This window comes from Nicotiana tabacum, chromosome 13, assembly GCF_000715075.1.
Source record: "Nicotiana tabacum cultivar K326 chromosome 13, ASM71507v2, whole genome shotgun sequence".
Lineage (NCBI taxonomy): Eukaryota > Viridiplantae > Streptophyta > Magnoliopsida > Solanales > Solanaceae > Nicotiana > Nicotiana tabacum.
This window is the reverse complement of record NC_134092.1, coordinates 36,166,445-36,191,316: the sequence shown is the minus strand read 5'-3', so window position 1 is coordinate 36,191,316 and position 24,872 is coordinate 36,166,445. Positions and strand designations below refer to the sequence as shown.

Sequence of the window (24,872 nt, the reverse complement as noted above, 5' to 3'; positions counted from 1 at the left end):
TTCTTAAATATTCGTTCGTCCTCGAACGGGTCTAGAAACATACCTGGAGTCTCGAATAGGCGTGGATATCTACTCTGCATCTCCCGCTCGGTCTCCTAGGTGGCCTCCTCCACAGGCTGACCTCTCCATTGCACCTTCACTGAAGCTATATCCTTTGACCTCAACCTTCGAACCTGCCAATCCAAAATAGCCACCGGCTCCACATCATAAGTCATATCACCCTCCAACTGAACCGTGCTGAAATCCAAAACATGGGACGGATCTCCAATATGCTTCCGGAGCATGGAAACATGAAACACTGGATGCACACTCGACAAGCTGGGTGGCAAGGCAAGCTTATAAGCCACCTCCCCTATTCTCTGAAGCACCTCAAAAGTCCCAATGAACCGGGGGCTCAACTTGCCCATCTTCCCAAACCTCATAACACCCTTCATGGGTGATACCTTCAGCAAAACCTTCTCCCCAACCATAAAAGACACATCACGGACCTTCCTATCTGCGTAGCTCTTCTACCTAGACTGCGATATGCGAAGCCGCTCTTGAATCAATTTCACCTTATCTAATGCATCCTGGACCAAGTCTGTACCTAAGAGCCTAGACTCACCCGGCTAAAACCATCCAACCGGAGATCTACACCTCCTCCCATATAAAGACTCGTACGGAGCCATCTGAATACTCGACTGATAACTGTTGTTTTATGCAAACTCCACGAGTGGCAGAAATTGGTCCCATGGACCCCCAAAGTTAATGACACAAGCATGCAACATGTCCTCCAATATCTGAATAGTGCGCTCGGACTGCCCGTCCGTCTGAGGGTGAAAAGTTATGCTCAACTCAACCTGAGTACCCAACTCTCGCTGCACGGCCCTCCAAAACTGCGATGTGAACTGAGTACCCCAATCTGAAATGATGGAAACTGGAACACCATGCAGGCAAATGATCTCTCGGATGTACATCTCAGCCAACCGCTCTAAAGAGTAAGTAGTACCAACTGGAATGAAGTGCGCGGACTTGGTCAGCCGATCCACAATAACCCAAATAGCATCAAACTTCCTCGTGGGAGCCCAACTACAAAGTCCATAGTGATCCGCTCCCACTTCCACTCTGGGATCTCTAATCTCTGAAGCAAGCCACCCGGTCTATGATGTTCATACTTAACCTGCTGATAGTTTAGACACCGAGCCATAAACCCAACTTTATCCTTCTTCATCCGCCTTCACCAATAGTGTTGCCTCAAATCCTGGTACATCTTCGCGGCACCCGAATGGATGGAATACCGCGAGCTGTGGGCCTCCTCAAGAATCAACTCTCGAAGTCCATCTACATTAGGCACACATATCCGGCCCTGCATTCTCAGCACACCGTCATCACCAATAGTCACATCCCTAGCATTACCTCTCCGAACCCTGTCCTGAAGAACGAGTAAGTAAGGGTCATCATACTGACGCTCCCTGATACGATCATAAAGAGAAGACCTGGAGACCACACAAGCCAATACCCGACTAGGCTCTGAAATATCCAATCTGACAAGCTGGCCCACTAAGGCCAGAACATCCAGTGCCAAAGGTCTCTCTGCTGCTGGAAGATATGCTAAACTCCCCAAACTCTCTGCCCGGCAACTCAAAGCATCGGCCACCACATTGGCCTTCCCCTGATGGTACGAAATAGTGATATCATAGTCCATAAGAAGCTCCAACCATCTTCGCTGACGCAAATTAAGATCCTTATGCTTTAACAGATACTGCAAACTCCGGTGATCAGTATAGATCTCACAATGAACCTCATACAAATAATGACGCCAAATCTTCAAGGCGTGAACAATGGCTGCTAACTCAAGATCATAGACAGGATAGTTCTTCTTATGGGTCTTCAACGGGCGCGAGGCATAGGCGATCACCCTACCCTCCTGCATCAAAACACAACCAATGCTTATCCTCAAGGCATCACAATACATGGTGTAAGAACCTGAAGCTGATGGTAGAACCAACAATGGAGTTGTGGTCAAAGCAGTCTTGAGCTTCTGAAAGCTCTCCTCACACTCATCCGACCACCTGAATGGAGCACCCTTTTGGGTCAATTTGGTCAAGGGCGATGCAATGGATGAAAATCCCTCCACAAAGCGACGGTAGTAAACCGCCAAACCAAGAAAGCTCCTAATCTCTGTGGCTGAGGACAGTCTGGGCCAACTCTGCACCGCCTCTATCTTCTTCGGATCCACCTGAATGCCCTCAGTGGACACCACGTGTCCCAAGAATGCTACTGAACTGAGCCAAAACTCACATTTAGAGAACTATGCATAAAGTTTCTCCTCCCTCAATCTCTGCAATACAACCCTCAAATGCTGAGCGTGCTCCTCCTGGCTATGAGAGTACACCAGGATGTTGTCAATGAATACAATGACGAATGAGTCCAAAGAGGGCTGGAATACACTGTTCATCAAATGTATGAACGCTGCTGGGGCATTAGTCAGCACAAAAGACATCACCAAGAACTCAGAATGGCCATATCGGGTCCTGAAAGCTGTTTTAAGAATATCTGAATCCCGAATCTTCAGCTGGTGATAACCGGACCTCAAATCAATCTTGGAGAACACCCTCACTCCCTGAAGCTGGTCGAATAAATCATCAATGCGAGGCAAAGAATACTTATTCTTGACTGTGACCTTGTTCAACTGCCTGTAATCAATACACATTCTCATGGAACCATCCTTCTTCTTCACAAATAGAACCGGTGAACCCCAAGGTGACACACTAGGCTTAATATCAAGGAGTTCCTGAAGCTGTTCTTTCAATTCCTTCAACTCCGCTGGTGACATACGATATGGTGGAATAGAAATGGGATGAGTGCCCGGTACCAAATCAATACCAAAGTCAATATCCCTATCAGGCGGCATGCCCGGCAGGTCTGCAGGAAACACATCCGAAAAATCACGTACCACCGGAACAGAATCAATGACAGGAGTCTCTGCACTAACATCCCTCACAAAAGCCAAATAATATAGGCAACCCTTCTCAACCATGCCCTGAGCCTTCAAATATGAAATCACCCTACTTGGTACATAATCTACAGAACCGCTCCACTCAACCCTCGGAATTCCCGGCATAGCCAACGTCACCGTCTTAGCGTGATAATCTAGAACAGCATGACATGGAGATAACCAATACATACCCAATATCACATCAAAGTCAAACATATTGAGCAACAATAGATCCACTCGGGTCTCCAGAACCCCAATAGTCACTACACATGATCGATATACGCGGTCCACAATAATAGTATCGCCCACAGGAGTAGATACATGTACAGATGAAACTAAGGACTCACGGGGCATATCTAGAAAATGGGCGAAATATGAGGAAACATATGAATACGTGGAACCAGGGTCAAATAATACTGAGGAATCTTTGTGACAAACTGAGACAATACTTGTAATCATAGCATCTGAAGCAATAGCATCTGGTCTGGTAGGGAGAGCATAGAAACGGGCCTGACCAGCCCCTGATCTGCCTCCCCCTCTAGGGCAACCCCTAGCTGACAGACCTCCACCCCGAGCTGACTGGGCGGGTGGTGAGGTAGTTGGTGCTGTAGTCGGAGGCTGACTCCTCTGCTGAGATAGAACTCCATGATGACGAGGACACTGCCTCCACATATGCCCAAGCTCCCCACACTCAAAACAATTCCTTGGTGCTGGCGGCGGAAACTGAAGGGAACCCCTAGCACCGGGATGACTGGTAGAAGAACCTGGCATGGAAGAGCCCTGAACAGGTGGAGCACAGGACGAACTCTGAACTGGAAGGGCACTAAGTGATGAGTGGCCCTGATGAGAACTGTGAGAACCATGGCCAGATGATGTACCCCGATGAAATGGCCGAGCTGACTGAGCCTGTCTGAAATGACGACCTCTACTGTGCTGGAACTGACCCCCAAAAGGAGCACCGCTGAATCCACCCTGACCACGAGGCCACTTGGCCTCCCGCTCAACCCTCTCCTGACCGCGAACCATCTCAATCTGCCGAGCAATGTCGACAACCTCATCAAAGGTAGCACCCGAAACCCGCTCCCTAGTCATGAGCAACTGTAGCTGATAAGTGAGGCCATAAATAAACCTCATGATCCTCTCTCTATCCGTGGGAACCAACCAGATAGCATGACGGGCCAACTCAGAGAATCGCATCTCATACTGTGTCACAGACATATCGCCCTGGTGAAGCCGTTCAAACTGTCTGCGCAGCTCCTCTCTGCGGGATCAAGGCACGAACTTCTCCAAAAAGACCGTGGAGAGCTACTGCCAAGTAAGGGCTGCTGCGCCAATAGGCCTACGCCTCTCGTAAGTCTCCCACCATCTGAGTGCAGCCCCAGAAAACTGAAAGGTAGTGAATGAGACCCCATAAGTCTCCAAAATACCAGCAGTATGGAGTAAGCTCTGACACTTTTCCAAAAAGTCCTGAGCATTCTCTCTCTCTCTGTGCCACTGAAAGGTGGTGGCTGAAGTCTCCCAAACCTCTCCAACCTACGCTGATCATCCTCAAGCATAGCAGGAACCACATAATCCTGAGCAACAGTAACCGGCTGGGCTGGTGGTGCCTCTGGTGTCTGAAGTCCCTAAATAACCTGCTCGGGTGCGCGAGCGACGGGAGTCTGAGTGCCTCCCATGGCCTGAGAAGTGGCAGCGGCAGTCAAAATAGAGACCGCCTGAGCAAGGCTAGTACACGCTGTCAGAATCTGAGCTAGGGCCTCCTGAAGGCCTGGAATCACAATAGGCACAGGTGGTGCCTGAGCTGGTGCATCAACAACTGGAACTTGGTCCTGATTTGGGATAACTGGTGGATCTGCAGGTACTGCCCCAGCTACTATACGGGCTACACCTCTGCCCCTACCACGGCCCCTACCGCGGCCTCGGCCTCTCGCGGCCCTGGCTGGTGGTACTGGTAGGTGGCCCTCCTGACCGGTAGCACGAGTCCTCACCATCTGTGAGAGAATGAAACAACAAATGTTTAGTTACTAGAATTAACAGATTCGCACGACAAGAATTCAAGAATGTGGAGTTTCCTAAAGGTTCTGCAGCCTCTCGAAGATAAGTGCAGACGTCTCCGTACCGATCCGCAAGACTCTACTAAACCCGCTCATGACTCGTGAGACCTATGTAACCTAGGCTCTCATACCAATCTATCACGACCCAAACTAACCTCTGTCGTGACAGCGCCTATCGTGGAACTAGGCAAGCCGATTCATTTCCAAAACAAACCGATATTTTCATTTCAAAGAATATTTCAAGGTTATTTAACATAAAACCTCCATTTAAAGAGTTCAATCAAAGAAAAATAGAAGTGCGGAAAAGAAAAGCCCGACATCGAGGTGTCACTAGTCATGAGCATCTACTACAATCTGTCTAACAATATCAAGGCTAACTCAGCCTGAAAAATAGCTAAATACAACTAGAGGAAGATAAGAGGGAGAAGAGCATGGGCTGTGATCGCCAAACAGCTACATTGCTATCTCCAAGAAAAATCTGCAACCAGAACACTCAATAACTGCTACCGTGTCCAGCTATACCTGAATCTGCACACAAGGTGTAGGGAATAACGTGAGTATGCCAACTCAGTAATTAACAACAATAAATAAATACTGAGCAATAGTGACGAGCAATAAAGCATATAACGTTCATATCATGAAATCTCAGTAAAGTACAACATGCTTTAAAAATCAGTGTTTGAATCGAATCATCTCGTTTAAACCCGGTTCCAGTAAAAATCATTTAAAGATATTTTTCCAACAGTTTTTCAAACAAAGGTTCAATGCAAAGGTGAGAAAATATGATGAAATCATAAACAGCCCCTCGGGCAAAACATTACTCATAAACAGCCCCTCGGGCAAACCTTACAGTCACTCGTGCCACTCGGGCATACCTTACAATCACTCTTGCCACTCGGGCATACCTCACAATCACTCATGCCTCCCAGTCACTCAGTACTCGGCACTCGGCACTCGCACTCAGTAGGTACCTGCGCTAACTGGGGGGTGTACAGACTCCGGAGGGGCTCCTTCAGCCCAAGCGCTATAATCTGCACGGACAACTCACGTGCTGCACGGACAACTCACGTGCTAAAATAATAAAGTATGTTGCAGGCGGGCAGCCCCGATCCACACTCATCCTCACAAATCAGGCCCTCGGCCTCACTCAGTCATAAATCTCTCAAGCCACTCGGGCATCTCAGTAAAATAGGGCATTCGGCCCAAAACATTTATATTCATCAAAATAGAGTCATAAAACTGAGTTATGCGGTAAACAAGTATAAACATGACTAAGTATAGATTTTCAATCTAAAACAATGAGAGGATGGTAAGAAACAACCCCTAAGGGTCCAAACAGCATTGGCGCAAGGCCCAAACATGGCATTCAGCCCAATTTACAGAAATTCTTTCTAAAACATATAAGTATCAAATGGTTTCAACAAAGTATGCAACTTTACAGTTGCTACGAGACGGACCAAGTCACAAATTCCCAACAGTGCATGCCCACACGCCCGTCACCTAGCATGTGCGTCACTTCAAAATAGTATAATGATACGAAATCCGGGGTTTCATACCCTCAGGACTAGATTTACAATCGTTACTTACCTCAAACCGTGAAATTCTTATTCTGCAATGTCCTTTCCTCGTGAATTGGTCTCCAAACGCCTCGAATCTGGTCATAAATAATTCGTTTCAGTCAATAAAATTCATTGGAATTAATTCCACAAGATAATAATGATTTTCCATAAAAATCCGAAAATTAGCTAAAAAATCACTTGTGGGGCCCACTTCTCGGAACTCGATAAAAGTTACAAAATCCAGAAACCCATTCAACCACGAGTTTAACCATACCAATTTTACAAAAATCCGACCCAACTCGACCCTCAAATCTTCAATTTAAACCAAGAGTGTTTTCAAATTTCCCCAACTCAATTCACCAATTAAATGATAAAACCAACCATGAATTCGGGTAATTTAACCAATATTGAGTTAAGAACACTTACCCCATTGTTTCCTCTGAAAATCACCCAAAATCGCCTCAATTCCGAGCTCCAACTCGCCAAAAACTGACCCATTTTCAGAACTTAAACTCACTGCCCAGATTTTTTCTTCTTCGCGAACGCGGTCAGTGCCTCGCGTTCGCGAAGCACAAAAAAACTCTCGTCCAAATTCCTCCTTTGCGAATGCGACATCACCCTCGCATTCGCGAAGCACAAAATGCCTCTGCCTCAATGCCTTCTACGCGAACGCATTCAACCCATCGCGAACGCGATGCTTCGTTTCTCCCTCACTACGCGAACGCGACACCCCCTATGCGAATGCGTAGACCAATTGCCTGGGGTCTTCGGCTGCTTCCTCTCTTCTTCGCGAACGCGTAACACCTCTCGCGTTCGCGATGCACACCCAGTCCACCCTTCACGAACGCGTGCTTCTCTTCGCGAACGCGAAGAGCAAATATTGACAGCCTCCCAGTTCCTCTTCACGAACGCGAGGCTCCACTCGTGAACGCGATGAAGGAAACCAAATGGTGCATCAGAAAAATTCCAACAGAGTTCCAAGTCCAAAATCCAACCGGTTAACCATCCGAAACTCACCCGAGCCCCTCGGGACCTCAACCAAATATACCAACAAGTCCTAAAATATCATACGGACTTAGTCGAACCCTCAAATCACCTCAAACAATGCTAAAACCATGAATTACACCCCCAATTCAAGCCTAATGAACTTTGAAATTTTTAATTTCTACAAACGACTCCGGAACCTATCAAATCACGTCCGATTGATCTCAAATTGTGCACACAAGTCATAAATGATATAACAGAGGTATTCCAATTTTTAGAATAGGATTCCGACCCCGAAATCAAAAAGTCAACCCCCCGGTCAAACTTCTCAAAAATTAAACTTTCGGCATTTCAAGCCTAATTCCTCTACGGACTTCCAAATAATATTTTGGACATGCTCCTAAACCCAAAATCACCATACGGAGCTATTGGAATCATCAAATTTCAAATCCGAGATTGTTTACACATAGGTCAATATCGGGTTGTCTTTTCCAACTTAAGTTCTACTTAAGAGACTAAGTATCTCAATTCACTCTGAAACCACTCCGATTCGAACCAACTAACCCGATATAACATAATATAGCTGAATAACACAAAGGAAGTAGAAATGAGAAAAACGGGGATATAACTCCCGAAACGACCGGCCGGGTCGTTACAGTGCGTGGTCCGTGTCATTTCCGGAAAGTTTTTACATAAAAATTTGAAGAAAATGTTATTTTTTGCCTAAAATGAAACTTGAGTTGACCATAGTCAACATTCTTGGTAAACGACCTCGGATCGGTATTTTGACTATTCCGATAGGTTTGTATGATATTTTTGGACTTGTACGCTCGTTTGGTTATGGTCTGTGATGACCCGAGCGCATTTCGGTGCGTTATGTGAAACATTGTGAAAATGAGTTTTAAAGTTGAAATTATTGAGTTTTGATGATCGATTCATGTTATTTGATGTTATTTTGATGATCGATTTATGTTATTTGATGTTATTTTGATGATTCGAGGTAGCGAGCAAGTTTATATGATGTTATTACACTTGTTTATATGTTCGATTTGGAGCCCAAGGAGCTCGGGTGAGTTTCGGGTGCATCGGATGAGTTTGGAACTGCTGGTGCCCAGCAGTTGCTGGTGTCTGATTGTAGGTCTCGTAATTGCGAGAACCTATATGCAATTGCGAGTCCCGCTTTTGCGGAGTAGGATGATGGCTTCACAATTGCGAAGAAAGTATAGCAAATGCGATCATTGGGGCTTCGCTTTTGCAATTGTCTGGTCGCAAATGCGACATAAGCTTAGCCGGTCAACCTTCGCAAATGCGAAGGTGGGAACCGCAAATGCGAATGGGGGTGGTTCGCAAATGCAAGTTTTCTGTCTCTTTTGCGATAATTGATGGTTGTACAGCTTTTCGCTTTTGCGAAGAGTGGTTCGCTTTTGCGAACAAGAGTTTGCAATTGTGACGTTTGTAGTTGGTTAAAAGAAAATCGGGATTTAGCTAATTTTACACCATTTCTCAACCCCCAACACTCTAGAGGCGATTTTTGAAAAACTTTTCTTTCCAAATTCATTGGTAAGCAACTCTAATTCATTTTTTATCAATTCCCCATTACTTTTCATGAGTTTTTAACATCAAATCTCAGAATTTCATGGTAGAAATTAAGGATTTTGGGTAGAATTTAGGGATTATGTAAAATTGAGATTTCGACCTCAAATTGAGGTCGGATTTCAAAACAAATTACATAACCGGGATTGGGGGTGAATGAGTAATCGGGTTTTGGTACGGATCTCGGATTTTGATCAAGCGGGCCCGTGATTGACTTTTATTGACTTTTTCAGTTTCATCAAAGATTGAACTCTTTTATTTCGTGGGTAGTTTCTAAAACTTATTTTGAATTGTTCGAACGATTTTTGGCTAGATTTGGTTGGTTTGGAGGCTTGTTCGAAAGGAAAACTTGTGATTGGTTGTTGATTTGGTTGCTATAAGAGGTAAGGGACGTGCCTAACTTTGACTTGAGGGAATTAAGACTTGTTGGTCTATTTGTTACGTGAATTATATATGGGAACGACGCATATACGAGACGACGAGTGTATATGCGATGTCGTGGGTTAAAGCATGTGGGTTGGGCTATTTACCTTTACGTTGTTATTTTGTTCCATGTTATATTTTGTTACATGCCTAAACTGCTACATTTCCTTACTTCGTATCCATAACTTACTTGTTATTTGTTGTCACGACCCAATATCCCATCTTAAGGATAATGACACCTAGTCTCTAAAACTAGGTAAGACGATAACTTACAATAGTTACATTAAAAACATGATATAATGAAGCAGAGTTTAATATAAAAGCGGAAAGTAAAGGTGATACAAGACAATACGGCGATAATCACAACAAATCCCCAAGATTAGGTAGTATAGATTCTTGAACTCTAGATGAATATATAGAAATATCTCAAAACACAATAAAATACTATTCGGATAGAGAATTAACAGTACAATTTAAAGGAAAGGACTCCAAGGGATTGCGGCAATCGAGCAGCTCTACCTTGAATCCTCACGATCAAAGAAGCTAACAATGCATGGGTACACACCCTCCAACACCTGAATTTGCAATGTGCAGAAGTGTAGTATGATTACACCACAGTCGGTACCCATAAAGTATCAACACTAACCTCGGTGGAGCAATGATGAGGCTCGAGTCAAGACAATTACTAATCAAATAACATGAGAAGATTATCAACATAAAGCTAACAATGGCAAGCAAAATAAATAAATGGCACAAAGAATTATCATGTGTATAAAACAGCAAAATAATCAAAGCACATATTAAATATAAATGAAACAAAATTAAGGAAAAATAATGACAGCTCTAATCAACAAACAATTCTGACACAGGATTTACAACAATAGTCACCCCGAGGCACCACAACTCATAACCAAAAATCTCAAGTCACAAATCATGAATCTTATACACATGGAACCTGGTGCCCACTTTATCAATCACCCTCACACGGCCAAGACCTCGTGCCACAACATAAATCACAATCGTACGGACAACTCGCATGCAAATATCACAATTCGCTCGGCATTGTCATAAGCTCAATATCACAATCTGTCTGGCTTCGTCACATGCTCAATATTACAGTCTGCCCGGCGTGGTCACAGGCTCAATATCACAATCCAGCCGGCGTGGTCATAGGCTCAATATCACAATCCACCCAGCATAGTCACAGGCTCAATATCACAATCCTCCTGGCGTGGTCATAGGCTACCAGTCCAAACCATATCGTAGAGAAAATAGATATACAAGAATACATGTGCATAGCCTCTCGAAGATAAGTGCAAAGGCTCAGATTTCGAAACCAACAAATCAGCATGATAAGGAATCAAAGAAGTGTAATTTCATAATAGTTTCATAGCCTCTCGAAGATAAGTACAGACGTCTACGTACCGATCCGCAAGACTCTACTAAACTTGCTTATGACTCATAGCACCTATGAACCTAGAGTTTTGATATCACCCTGTCACGGCCCCAAAATTCCACCTTAGGAAGTCGTGATGGCACCTAGTCTCTAAGACTAGGTAACCCTAACATACATTGAGAATTTCGCAGAAATAACGACTAAGATATTAAATTAAACTAATAAATGTCATAATAAAATCAAAATGGAACAACAGTCATATAATCCCTAAAATCGGTAGTACAGATTCATAAGCTTTAATAAAGTACACTAGGAATCTCTAAGTACAATACTGATTTGATAGAAAGATAAACAATAGTAAAGACAATATCAAAAGGTGACTTCGAGGCCTGCGAGCATCAAGCAGGTATACCTTGAAGTCTCTGAAACGGCTGAATCAACTCACTGGCGTCCGGCACGGACAGAAGTACCTAAAAGTTGGTTAACTTTAAAAGTGTACATCAACGAAAAATTATTATTAGTCGACTAAGAAAATAACTACCATATGTTACTAAAAAATTCCACCATAAGAATATTTTAATAGATCATATGTTTGTCAATTTTTTAATTTTTTACTAAACATATATCCACTTAATAGAACTTGATCTATATCTTTAAGAAAGTAAGATTGAAATAATATTCTTGTAACAAAAGAAAACCCAAAAAACTCGAAAACCCGACAAAACCAAACCAATCCAAACCGATATAGTTGGTTTGGTTTGATTTTGATAAAACCCAAACTAACCCGATCCATGTACACCGCTACCTGTGGACAAGTTTTTAATCATGAATTTTGCAAAATTCGAGAAATCAAGTTAAGAATAAAATGTGTAGTACAAAATTGGTAAAAAGATGCCGAATGAGTGAAAAGGTAAAAATGTCAATTGCATTTGCAGTAAATATAAAACAAAAGAAGTCATTTTTGCAAAAGTCGCAAAAAAAAAATATGTGGAGTTTCTTTTTATATATTATACGGATGATCCGACCTGTAAGGGCTATGATTGGGAATTGTTTGATCATCTTTTTCTTTGAGGAAGAGTCAAAATAGCATCAACTTGAATTAAGTGAAATACTAGATTTCTTATCTCATGTCTCGTGAAAAAATACGTGGGTAAAAAATAAATAAATAAGATTATCATCCCATGGGCAAACACCAAAAGAAATGGATTAAATAAATCAGGGAAAAGAAAAGATCTTTGCAGACTTGCTAATACACTGCAAAAATTATAAATTTGTGTTCATAAATAGTTTGACTTCCGGTTAATAATTGTTTCATGGGATATGGGATCATTGTTCCTTCTAAACTCAATTTCATTGTGGTCTTAAGTAGAAGAAAAATCGAAATCGAAGAAGAAAACAAGGACTCTGCGGGCGTTTGTTTAAAAAGGATGACATTTTTGTTTTTCTTGTAAATTCTTTTATTAACTAAACACTATTAGGAAGAGTGTTTTAGTTCTTGAAATTTTTTAAGGACACCCAGTAGTGGCAATTGCCAATTGGTACAAAACTTAAAAGGGTAGACATAGGAAAACTTATCTTGATATTGGGTGTGTTTGGTACGAAGGAAAATATTTTTCTTGAAAATATGTTCCTGAAAAATGAATGGTTTTATTTTCCCATGTTTGGTGCTGAGTGGTAAACTTTTTTCAAACTAATTAAAAATTAGAAAATATTTTTTTGAAAAATATAAAATTTAAGTAAACAGGGGGTGGGAAGGAGGGAGGGCGGGGGTGGGGGTGGTAAGTGTGGGAGTGGGGTGGGTAGGGTAGGGGTGGGGAGTTAAGGTAGTTGGGGCGTTGGAGGTGGGGAAGATTGAAAAAGAATTTTGAAAAAGAATTTTGAAAAATATTTTCATTCTCTTGGTAGGGAAAATATTTTTGTCCAATTGGAGGAAAATGAATTTATAAGGAAAATATTTTCCAAAATATTTAAGCCTACTAAGCATGAAAAAATTGAAAAATATTTTTCAGAAAATACTTTCCATCATACCAAACACACCCATGAATTCATCTGAAAGTCAAGCATGAAACTTGGAACAATTAACATGAGAGTTTCTATCTTCAATCGCAATAATTCCATTGTGTTCCCTTTTGAGGATAGGAAAAAAGAAAAAAAAGGGCCAAGAATTCAGGATTACGAAACCGGCTACAGAAAAACCAAACACTATTATAGAAATCAGCACAGGTGGAGCACAGAGGTAATTACATATAAATTTTTATGATATTATTTTATAACATGATAAAAATGATCACTAACCTACTATCACGTCTTATCACTTCTTAATAATGTCAATATATATATAATTTAAATCCAAGGAAGAAGAAATTTCCAACTCCAAGTATGAGTGTTAAGACATATAGTTGTGTTCCAAAGGTGAGAAGAAAATAAAGACAATTGCTGGACTACTTTGGCAACGGGAATTTGCAGGAAAGTTACATTATGGAAAGACAATGATGATAAATCCTATGCATTTAACATGCTTTTAATTAATCCATATATGCGCCACAATTACACTGATCAAAGCTGTGGCACTGCTGATAATACACAGATTAAAGGAAAGGGAAAACAGTCCAAATGACCATCAAATTGTGATAAAAATCTAATATCATCCCAAAAATTTCCAGGAGGTTATTCCAAAAGTCCAAAAAACTGAACAAAATGCTATCTTTTTCTGCCAAAAGACAACCATCTATGCTAAAACTACAGATGAACAATAAAGCTTAGACCATCATCACATTCGAAAGCAGAGATCATTTAAACTTCTGTCACAGATACTTTGTATTATAAGATGTTGGAAGTGTTCGTTTCATCTGCCCCTAATTTTCACTTGCAGAATCCATTGAACCTTACCCTCTGGCAAAGGAATGGACCTCGGCATCCGCAGTGGTATTTCAAACTCACCCATCACATGCAAAGGTGTATCCAGAACCAAATGTTCCGGTTCAATATGAACAGAGAGCTGTCTTGACACCTGATAAAGCAGAAAGAAATTTGGAAGCATGAAACTAGTATTACGTTTTGAGCATTATCAATATAACTGTAACAGAAAATTAGAAACTTACTCCCACAATTAATAAGAAAATTCGAGAAGTACCTTTAACTCACAAACACATTGTAAGGACACAAAATAATGAGGTTTTTTCAACAAATCAAGTATCTTCAATTGTGCATTTCTGTACTGTCGATCAAATGATGGAATCAAAAGATAATGGACATACGGCTCCCCTTCCTAACTAAGCGCTCTGCATAGCTGAGGGGTACCCATTATGAGGAGACATCTCAAATAAAAAATAAAAAAATTATTTGAGAAAGGAGGAGACATGTCAATCATATATCACAATCTCCTACATGTCATTTTCAAGATCAGTCTCAGAGATAGTATGTGCAATAACCGACAGTAATATTGGCCGAGTTGTTATCATTAAGTTATTAATCCAAGTCAGGTCTCACATGGTCATAATAGGAGGTAGATTTCATCCCCAGTAGATACTGCTTTCATTGTGGAGAAAATTTGTCCTTATTTTCCTCAATGGAAAGCGCCCATGTCAATACCAAATGTCCAAACCATAAAACTCCCAACACAGATGTGTTATATCTTAACATTCTCCTTAAATTTCACAACTCCTCAAACCAGCTCTTCATGACACTACATGTTGCGATAATCACTAATTGGATATGGGTTTATTAATTGGAAGTGCAAATCAAAATAAAGATTTGGATTGCAAATTGGAAGTGAAATAACATCCAAATACTATTGGAAGTCTGACATTGTAGATAGGTCACACAAAATAATTTCTATCCAATGTAAAGTTTGCAATGACCGAAATTGGCATTCCCAAATATCAAAAAACAACAAACCCAGTATAATCCCACGAGTGGGATTTGGGGAGGGTAGTGTGTACGTAGACCTTACCCCTACCTTGAGAGTACAGAGGTTGTTTCCGATCAGTGTTATCAAGGGCGAAAAGCGCAAAAAAGCTCTAGGGTCCGTTGGGGCTTTAAGCGCAAAGCGCAAATAAAGCGTGGGCTTTAATGAAAAAATGCGCAACTGGAGAAAAAGTAAAAATATGTATATATAGTCCAAGACCAATAAATATATGCATGAATAACAAATATATGAACAACGAAATTGAAAAATATTATGATAAAGTGAAATATCAATTATTTAGTATCGTCTTTTCAGGATTACACTCATTGGCAAGGAAAACTACGCCTTAGAGCCTTTATGCGACACTGAAACGCCCACAAAGCGAGGCGAAGCGCTCAACATGTTTTGGGTCTCGCTTCAGGGCTTAAGCGTGCTTTAAGCGCACCTTTGACAACATTGTTTCCGATAGACCCCGGGCTCAAGAATAGAAAGAGAAAGCATTAACAACAAGATAATAGGAAAACAAGAAATAACAATAACAAGATAATAAGAGAACAAGCAGTATCAACAGCAATATAATAAGAAAACATGTAGTAATCAAGAATGTCAATAACCGAATACAAAGCTAACTATTACTACCGGTATGGGGAAGACACACAGTCAACTACCTACTAACCTTCTACCCTAATTTTCGACCTCCACGCCTTCCTATCAAGGGTCATGTCCTCAGTGAGCTGAAGCAACGCCAAGTCCGGCCTAATTACCTCTCCCCAGTACTTCTTTGGCCTACCTCTACCCTCTTCAGACCACCACCACCCGATGCCAACCTCTCACACCTCCTCACTGGAGCATCTGTGCTTCTCCTCTTCACATGCCCAAACCACCTACGCCTCGCTTCCCGCATCTTGTCCTCCACCGAGGCTACTCCTACCCTGTCCCGAATATCTTCATTTCTAATCTTATCAATCCTGGTATGTCCGTCCGCATATCCATCTCAACATCCTCATGACCACTACTTTCATCTTCTGGACGTGAGAGTTCTTGACTGGCCAAATTGGAAGTGAAATAACATCCAAATACTATTGGAAGTCTGACATTGTAGATAGGTCACACAAAATAATTTCTATCCAATGTAAAGTTTGCAATGACCGAAATTGGCATTCCCAAATATCAAAAAACAACAAACCCAGTATAATCCCACGAGTGGGATTTGGGGAGGGTAGTGTGTACGTAGACCTTACCCCTACCTTGAGAGTACAGAGGTTGTTTCCGATCAGTGTTATCAAGGGCGAAAAGCGCAAAAAAGCTCTAGGGTCCGTTGGGGCTTTAAGCGCAAAACGCAAATAAAGCGTGGGCTTTAATGAAAAAATGCGCAACTGGAGAAAAAGTAAAAATATGTATATATAGTCCAAGACCAATAAATATATGCATGAATAACAAATATATGGACAACGAAATTGAAAAATATTATGATAAAGTGAAATATCAATTATTTAGTATCGCCTTTTCAGGATTACACTCATTGGCAAGGAAAACTACGCCTTAGAGCCTTTATGCGACACTGAAACGCCCACAAAGCGAGGCGAAGCGCTCAACATGTTTTGGGTCTCGCTTCAGGGCTTAAGCGTGCTTTAAGCGCACCTTTGACAACATTGTTTCCGATAGACCCCGGGCTCAAGAATAGAAAGAGAAAGCATTAACAACAAGATAATAGGAAAACAAGAAATAACAATAACAAGATAATAAGAGAACAAGCAGTATCAACAGCAATATAATAAGAAAACATGTAGTAATCAAGAATGTCAATAACCGAATACAAAGCTAACTATTACTACCGGTATGGGGAAGACACACAGTCAACTACCTACTAACCTTCTACCCTAATTTTCGACCTCCACGCCTTCCTATCAAGGGTCATGTCCTCAGTGAGCTGAAGCAACGCCAAGTCCGGCCTAATTACCTCTCCCCAGTACTTCTTTGGCCTACCTCTACCCTCTTCAGACCACCACCACCCGATGCCAACCTCTCACACCTCCTCACTGGAGCATCTGTGCTTCTCCTCTTCACATGCCCAAACCACCTACGCCTCGCTTCCCGCATCTTGTCCTCCACCGAGGCTACTCCTACCCTGTCCCGAATATCTTCATTTCTAATCTTATCAATCCTGGTATGTCCGTCCGCATATCCATCTCAACATCCTCATGACCACTACTTTCATCTTCTGAACGTGAGAGTTCTTGACTGGCCAAATATCGAGGGGAAAAAAAAAAGGAACACTGATGTTTTCCAAAAGATAGCATGTCAAGGATACATCATACAACTAAAAAGATAACAAACCACTACGGATCCAACCCTAGGAACTCCTACTTCCAAGTAAAACTCTTTAAGAGATTAAATGCACCATGTCTGAAGAATATTTTTCAAGAGACTTCCTTACGTAATCTCAATTTGCCTATCTTTTGTTTTTTTGAAAACCACGAGAATTCCCGACAGTTTGTGGTGCACAGTTCGAAACTCGGTAGATAATAGGCCTGCCCCTCTCCACTAAAATACCAGATTTTTAATGGCAGCAAGACTCAAACCCATGATGTTCACCTAATCCATACATCACAACCTGAACTCTTACCACTAAACCAAAGCCCCAGAGGGCTCCTCAATTTGCCTATCTTGAAGTTAGAGTAATTAAAATAAAATATTAAATATTACAATAAGTCACCATCTTTTTGATTCCCAAATCCGCACATCTTGAAGGTTTTCCCTTTTCTTCCTTTTTCTTAAATGTAGTGGTAAAAAGTATTTTCGCTCATTAAAATAATTGGCTTATCTGGTTTCTCTCTATTTTCTTTTCTTCCCCACAAGTACTCATCAATAATGCACCGAGATGTATGATGATGTCATATTCATATCTTAGACATGTCGTACACTTCTCACCAAAGGCATGTTTGTCTACATTTTGATTAAAACCCGTAAGTTCTGCTACATACATTCTCTATTTACTTCTAACATGATTATGAAGAATATGGACTACACCATAAATCTTCCACAATACAATGTATGATCATTTCGTCACCCATTTTATAGTGTTGATTGATTAGAGATTTCCTAGCTTAATTGTAGGAGTAGATTGATTCTAGAATTTTTGCCTTCGTTATAATTAATTGCAATTAATGTGTAATTTATTGTCTTTCCTTATTTAGTCTTAGGACTCATTGTATAAGTAGCTATTCTCATGGGATGTAAAAATACACACAGAAATACAAGAAATACAAGAAGTCTTCTTTTATTAAAATGAATTTTCACGTGCTTGGCCAATGAAAAAAAATGAAGCCCCCACGTGAGGGAGCGTGTTGAAAAGAAAATTAAATAAATAAAAGTATGCTCTCTCTAACAGCTTAAGCTTTTAGATGAAATGGTCATGCACTTCAACAAATAGATTGTGAGAACTTCAAGTATTCATTAAACACCATGTACTAGAGCAGTCTTCAAGCACTCATGTCATAAGGAAGGACACTAGGCTATTTTCTCAATGGAAAATATCAGAGGTGCACATCAAGTTACTAAACTAAACCTCTAACAGAGTAATCACAGAAAAGATTTCGAAAGAAAAGAAAGTTGGAGGTGATTTCTATATCCAGTCTTTCCACAAACAGTTTAAGAGCAGGAAGGTGACGCAAATAACTAGTGATCTAAATACAGTTAAGACAGTAAGGCTTTCAGTTTAGCAAATAACATATCCCACCAGCAAGCCAATCCACATACAGAGAACAAGGTAACAGCTGTAAGCTACAGAATAAAGAAAGAAAATTGCCGTCAAATTCCTAGTGACAGGGATAGGCTTTCCTTAAGTAACTTTCGCTTGGCACCACACATAAAACAGAAAAAGGTCCAAACCGAGATTGCTAGAGCTAAAGTCAGTTTGCAAGAGTGAAAAAGAAAACATTAAATGTAGTTTCCCAAACGAAAGATTTAGACTATTTCCTTCATGTTTTATTAGTTTTGTGAACCTTCATACCAAAAAGATTAGTTCTAATACATACCCATGTTTTGGATCACTAAATTAGGAATAACTAAATTTTCTTTACACGTCCTTCTTTTCATTAGAGAAGAAAAACCTTTGAAGCACATTGCCTTGGGCAAAAGGGAAATGCAAATGCCTCATGCCAAAATTTTATGACTCAGATTTGCTAAACCTGACTGTCTTTAGCCAATTAGGCCTTGAGCAACAGTGTCCCTTTTAAAACATTGATGTAGAGCCTAATCCACTAATAGAGGGATTAAAACCCCAGCGAGACCAGCTGATTAGGAAGAGAAAAAATGTATAGACCATAACTGTAGTCAATCTGGATCCATTCTGTCACTAAGGAACATTAGGAAGAGAATAAACTCCTTTTTTTTTCAAAAGCAATTGTGATAAAGATCATACTGGGTTACTGCACTAATGCACAGTAACCTTATAGTGTCTGTTCAGATAGCGTCCTATATGAGATCTCAAAAGACACTCCAAAGGTCTTAAGCATTTTCTGCAGAAAAAAAGCACTGAGCTCAAAGGACTTAAAAATGAGCAAGGATTTGTTGTAAATTGAAATACGGATTAGCAAAAGGTGGAAGAGAGTAGTGTCCATATATGGTGCTGATAAACATTGTCAGGAAGAATAATACAGGTAATTAAGGGCACGTTAGTGTCCTATGATTATTGGGACAGAGAAAAATGATTGGCCAAGTGAACAAACTGAAAGGTGATGGAATTTGAGACTCAAGGCTCGGGTTAGAAAAACATAAAAAGGGGAAGGAAGAAGAGGTAAGGAAATGTTGGCATTACTCGTACCATCCTAGAAACATCACAACCAAGATTACAACTACAGAACAGAATTTTTTTTGACAAGTCAAAAAGTTATATTAATAAACACCAATCCATGTCAAAAAAAATGTATAAGATGTGCATGTGACTCTACTTGAGTCATACATCGTCTTCCACCAAATGTGGCCAATAATTCATACAACATGGTATTTTCGACTTCCACCAAAAGCACAAGTGAAAAGAAAGATCCCTTCTTTATACATTGTTCTCCTATTCCATTGTTCCATATACTCCCACATAAAGCAGAATTGCTGAGAGAAACTGTGACTCTTTTTTGCGAAAGGTGCAAGTTTAGAGTTTTTAATGTACTACCGGACTTAAAATCCTCGCCGACCTGAATCTGGGAACCAGTGAGGAAATAAACTAGCTTGTCCACTAAGCGACTTCTATATCCTATAGAAATCCAGCTATTATGTACCAAAAACTCCGCTGAGTGGAAATAGAGAAGACTCTCTACAGATTTTTGTCCCTCAAAAGGTGGATAGTGCAGAATACCAGTAAAAACCAAAATTTTAGAAGAGTTATAACACAAAGAGAAAAGAATTAAAAAACATAGAGAGAGACAGTAAGCACCTTTTAGAGGGGAAAAAAAAAAAGAAGCTGCCTGGCTATCACTAAAGGAAAGCAAGCTCCGCAAGTCTGAACTTACTGTAAATTTTCTCTTCCCCGGGTTTTACAAAGCACATCACTTTTAAGGCAAAGGTTATCAACCAAGATTTCCGAATGCAAAAATAAAAAGAGTATGTAGCAACAAGTTAGGGACGAAGTATCACCTCAGCCACAATTTCATCTTTTCCAACAGGTTCCTGAATGAAAGTCCTACCACTGTCATCTTTCGCCAATGGTTTCTTTGCGAGTTTTCTAAGAACCTGAAAGTAAATTGCAGTTCGTATGAAAGAAAAAGAGGCGAAGAACTACTGATAGCCCAATTACCAAAAGTGTATCTGAAACAGTTAAAAGAACCAAAGGATGACTCTTGAACCTTATGAAACACTATTAATTATAGCGCGACTCTGTCACTGTTGCAACAAATCTATACCAGTTATGCTAGTTTGCTGATATCAACAGTTAGTGTGAGATAAAAAATGATCAGGTAGATTTACTTTCCTCTTCTGTATCCTTTTTCAGGAAGAAATAGCAGGATGTGACAGGGTAGTAAAACGTTCATGATCATTTTACATGAGATATGATAAAAGACTACTAAAAATCATTACCGAAAACTGTTTTAAAAAATTTCACAGAGCTTTAGCATAAGACACTGACCAACTTAGTTCTATCCAGACGGTTTGCTGCCATATGGTATTCTTTCATCTTATCTTCCTTGGTTGCTGGAACTATTTTAACCTCTTCAACTTCCTCACGTTGGTAAAGCTGGTAGAGGCAGCAGATTTAAAACACTAAACAGATGAATACAGCATCTCACGAGAACTTAATTAATATGCAAAAGGAAAGCAAGAAGAAAGTCAATCTTATTTTACTTTATTCATAAATGGCACCACTTACAGTGTGAAAAAGTGTGAAGGCCAATGGCCCAAATGTTTATTACACAGTGTTGATCGTAAAACATGCAAGGGTATGCCACATGCTCAACATAGGAAAATCAATATCATTGGCCCAAATTCTCAGCCTTTTTAACAGTAGGTGCGTGCACTAAGACATCTGTTTGTGATGTGTAATAAAAAGCGAAAATTTGCAGAGGAGAAAAGAAAGTTTTTTCTCCTTCTGAATAAATACAATGGGAAGCGGGAAATCCATCTCGCATAACCTTTTACTAGATATAGTTTGATAACAAAGAGTATATTATCTTTTTGCAGATGGGAAACTTGTATGACAAGGGCAGAACAGTGCTTGCATTGCAACTGTACTTCAAACAAATGAGACACATAAGACTAGAACAGTTTTCAAGATAACTAGATTCAGCAAAACTATGAGAGCTCATCAAGGGGAGTTTTCAAGGGAGGGGGACAGGATCTCTAGTTCTGTTCTAGAATCAAAACATAAAAAAGTAGTAACTAAATAGGCAGCGAGCCATTCAGAGAGCCTTTTTTATAATGACGATGATGTCCGGGCCAACTTGTGTGCTCCTTGACTATACCACCGAGTACCTACTACCTCCCGTCAACACAGGTATCATGTAAATCTGCCCACCAAGACTTATCAGAGAACATTCGTTTTTTTTAATTCTCTCGTAGCACCATGGTTTTATTTATTTTTTCTCTTGAAGGTCTTTTCTCTATTTTATTTCATGGTATCAAAGCCAAAAAGAGAATTAGGGTACTAAAAAAGAAGCCAAAACCAAAGTCTAAACTCTTTCAAATTTTCACCAAGTCCGACCTACATTTTTGATGGGATATCTGAAGGAGAGCTTTGTATTAGGGTGTTCTTTGTCCTTTTTAGGTGAGACCTACTCCAATGCTTATTGGAGATTAGGGATGGCAATGGGGCGGTGCGGGTGCGGGGCGGTTTGATTTTAAAAAATATATATTCTTGCGGGTTGCGGGGCGGTTGCAGGTCTTCATTCTCAAACATCGATTTATTACCTGTAATGTATTCTGTCGGACACATATGATCACTACAATTGACATAAAGAAAGCAGGGATGATAAAGATATGGAATAATTGCTTCTTCATAATATGAGACGGCAAAAGAAAATAACAAACTGCCCGTGTATTTTTTTTGATTTTGCACCGGGTGTCCGAGTCTCTTTGAGCCCCGACTAATCCCGGGGGTGCACAGGCCCTTGGCAAGGAGTTTCCCGCAAGTGCACCACGATTAATTCAGGTTTTACCCAATCCGATGGCCCTCAGAAATTGTTTGCACCCAGTGGGTTTCGAACTTGAGACCTTGAAAGGGAGCAAACCCCAAGGCTCAAGTCAATTGCCACCAGGCCAACCCCTGAGGGTTAGATTTATCACTTTTATTATAGCTTTTTCCTTCTTTTATCTTTTCAAATTGCTTTTTTCGTTCTCAAAATAATTAAAGTATATTAGACAAACAGAAATGTCTAGCATGAAAATTCAACAACTATCATTCTTCTTGTATTTTAATTTAAATACACGGCATTAAATTTGTAATAAACATTTTCTTTTGACTTCGACACCACCCATGAAATAAAAAAATTATTTTGTTTATAATGTGTGACGGCAGTGGCTCACTATAGATTAAGCAATCTTTTTCGGCCCATAAACAGCTGCAATTATTAAGCAAAATCACCTAGGTTAGACATAAAAAATTCCAGCCAAAAGAAAGGAAGCTAAGCGGGGCGGGGCGGGTGAACGCGGGTGTGAGTGTGAGGCGGGTAGATGCGGGTGGAAATGCTATGCGGAACGGGGCGGGGCGGGTGGAAATTTTGCGGGTTAAGACAAAACCCGCCCCGCACCGCTTGCCATCTCTATTGGAGATAGACTCCTATTTACGCTTTTGATTTTATTTATTATGGTACATCAAATTCCTCTCTTAGATACATTAACATCTCATCTACACAAAATTTCTCCAAAATTCAAGTTCAGGACAGGAGAATAAAAGAACCAACATATCAAATTCTCGCAACAAAAATAATCCTATTCGGAGCAATTTCAAGATTTACAACCAACAGTACAAATGGAACGAACCTTTCGCTGATCTTCCATGAGATGCCTGTACTTGTCAATATTGGGTACAGCCAGCAATTTGGGCATAAGATGGTTGCGAAAATACCCAGGTGCTACTTTCACCGTTTCCCCTGCTTTTCCAAGCTTGTCTGTGCTCTGCTTAGAAAAACATATTATTGAACAAAAGGACCAGCGTAAATTGTTGTAATAGGTAAAGGGTCAGTGACAATTGGATCAATAAAATAGAAAAATGTAATATTGATGAAGAAAAGAGAGAGAATCAGGCTTCTGTACTTGGAAAAGGGTCAGTGCAAAAGTGAAAGAGAATAACTTACAGTCGTGAGAATGACTTGTAGTTTTCGGTATCGAAGACCTTGAGCGGCGTAGAATAAGGGATGGTGCAAAGGTACTTCTCCTCCATCACATTTCTGCAATAAGGTTTTCACATTCTTGAGTTGTTGCCGCAGAGCCATTGCGAACGGCGAATAGAAGTACAACGAAGTGGAGCTTGACGGCAAATGGTATTGAAGTGGGATTTATTTCCACCTTTGCCCCCTTTCTTTTCCTTTTTGTTTTTTTTTCCTTTGCACTCGTATACACCTACGAAAAAGAAAGAGAAAGTTCGAAACTGGAAGGCAACGACAATTACAAATTGTATAGATGGATGGGTTGGTTTGATTTTTATTAAAATTAAATCAAATATATTTGTTTGGATTGGTTCGATTTATCGAATTTTTCGGATTTTTTGAGTTTTTTTTGTTACATAAATACTATGTCAATCTTGTTTTATTAAACTTTTTATAAGTAAATATATATTTAATAATAAGTAGAAAAATGACAAATATATGATCTATTAAAATATTCTTATGAGAAATATTTTTAGTAACACATGATAGTTATTTTTTTAGTTATCTGACAAAAAGTTTTTATTTGATGTACAATTTCAAGGTTAATCGAATTTAATAATTAAATATAAAAATCAATATGATACCTAAATAATGATATGTTCTATTTAATTTTCAATTATCGAAATACCACTTCAAATTCGAAAAAGATTAAGAATTTAATAGATCTTGACATATGAATGAGGAAGAACAAAAAGATTGTCGCATTTCAATAACACTTGATATAATACAACACATTATTTAAAGTTAATAAAAAATGGAGTACTTCATATTCTATTAAATATTATATCCCATAAGAGAATTCCAAATATTTCTAGATAATTTTTAAAGAAAATTCTATATAAAGTTTTAAAGTATATATAAAAATTATATATTTATATGTCAGTTTGGTTCGGGTTTTTTTATTCAATTTCAAACTAAATCAAACCAAACTTCATCGGGTTTTTTAATCGGTTTGGTTTGACTTTTCGGTTTGGTGCATTTTTTCGGTTTGGTTTGTACACCCCTATTCCCAAATATTCATGATGTGCATTTGGATATTGATTCTTGATTATTTTTTTAAAATAAATTAAAATTTTCATATATTTAGAGCTGCTTATTAGATAAATATAAATTACTTTTATTAA

General features: G+C 39.9%; 1 protein-coding gene across 1 annotated transcript; it reads right to left on the bottom strand.

The window, feature by feature from the left end:
* Nucleotides 1-13,493: 13,493 nt before the first annotated feature.
* On the bottom strand, nt 13,494-23,906 carry LOC107774613 (uncharacterized). The gene is made up of 5 exons (XM_016594202.2): nt 23,677-23,906; nt 23,363-23,497; nt 21,015-21,122; nt 20,525-20,620; nt 13,494-13,996 (listed from the first exon to the last, which is right to left on the bottom strand). Exons 1-5 carry the CDS (start codon nt 23,812-23,814, stop codon nt 13,832-13,834), a joined length of 642 nt encoding a protein of 213 aa, XP_016449688.1. The 5' UTR covers nt 23,815-23,906; the 3' UTR covers nt 13,494-13,831.
* Nucleotides 23,907-24,872: the final 966 nt, after the last annotated feature.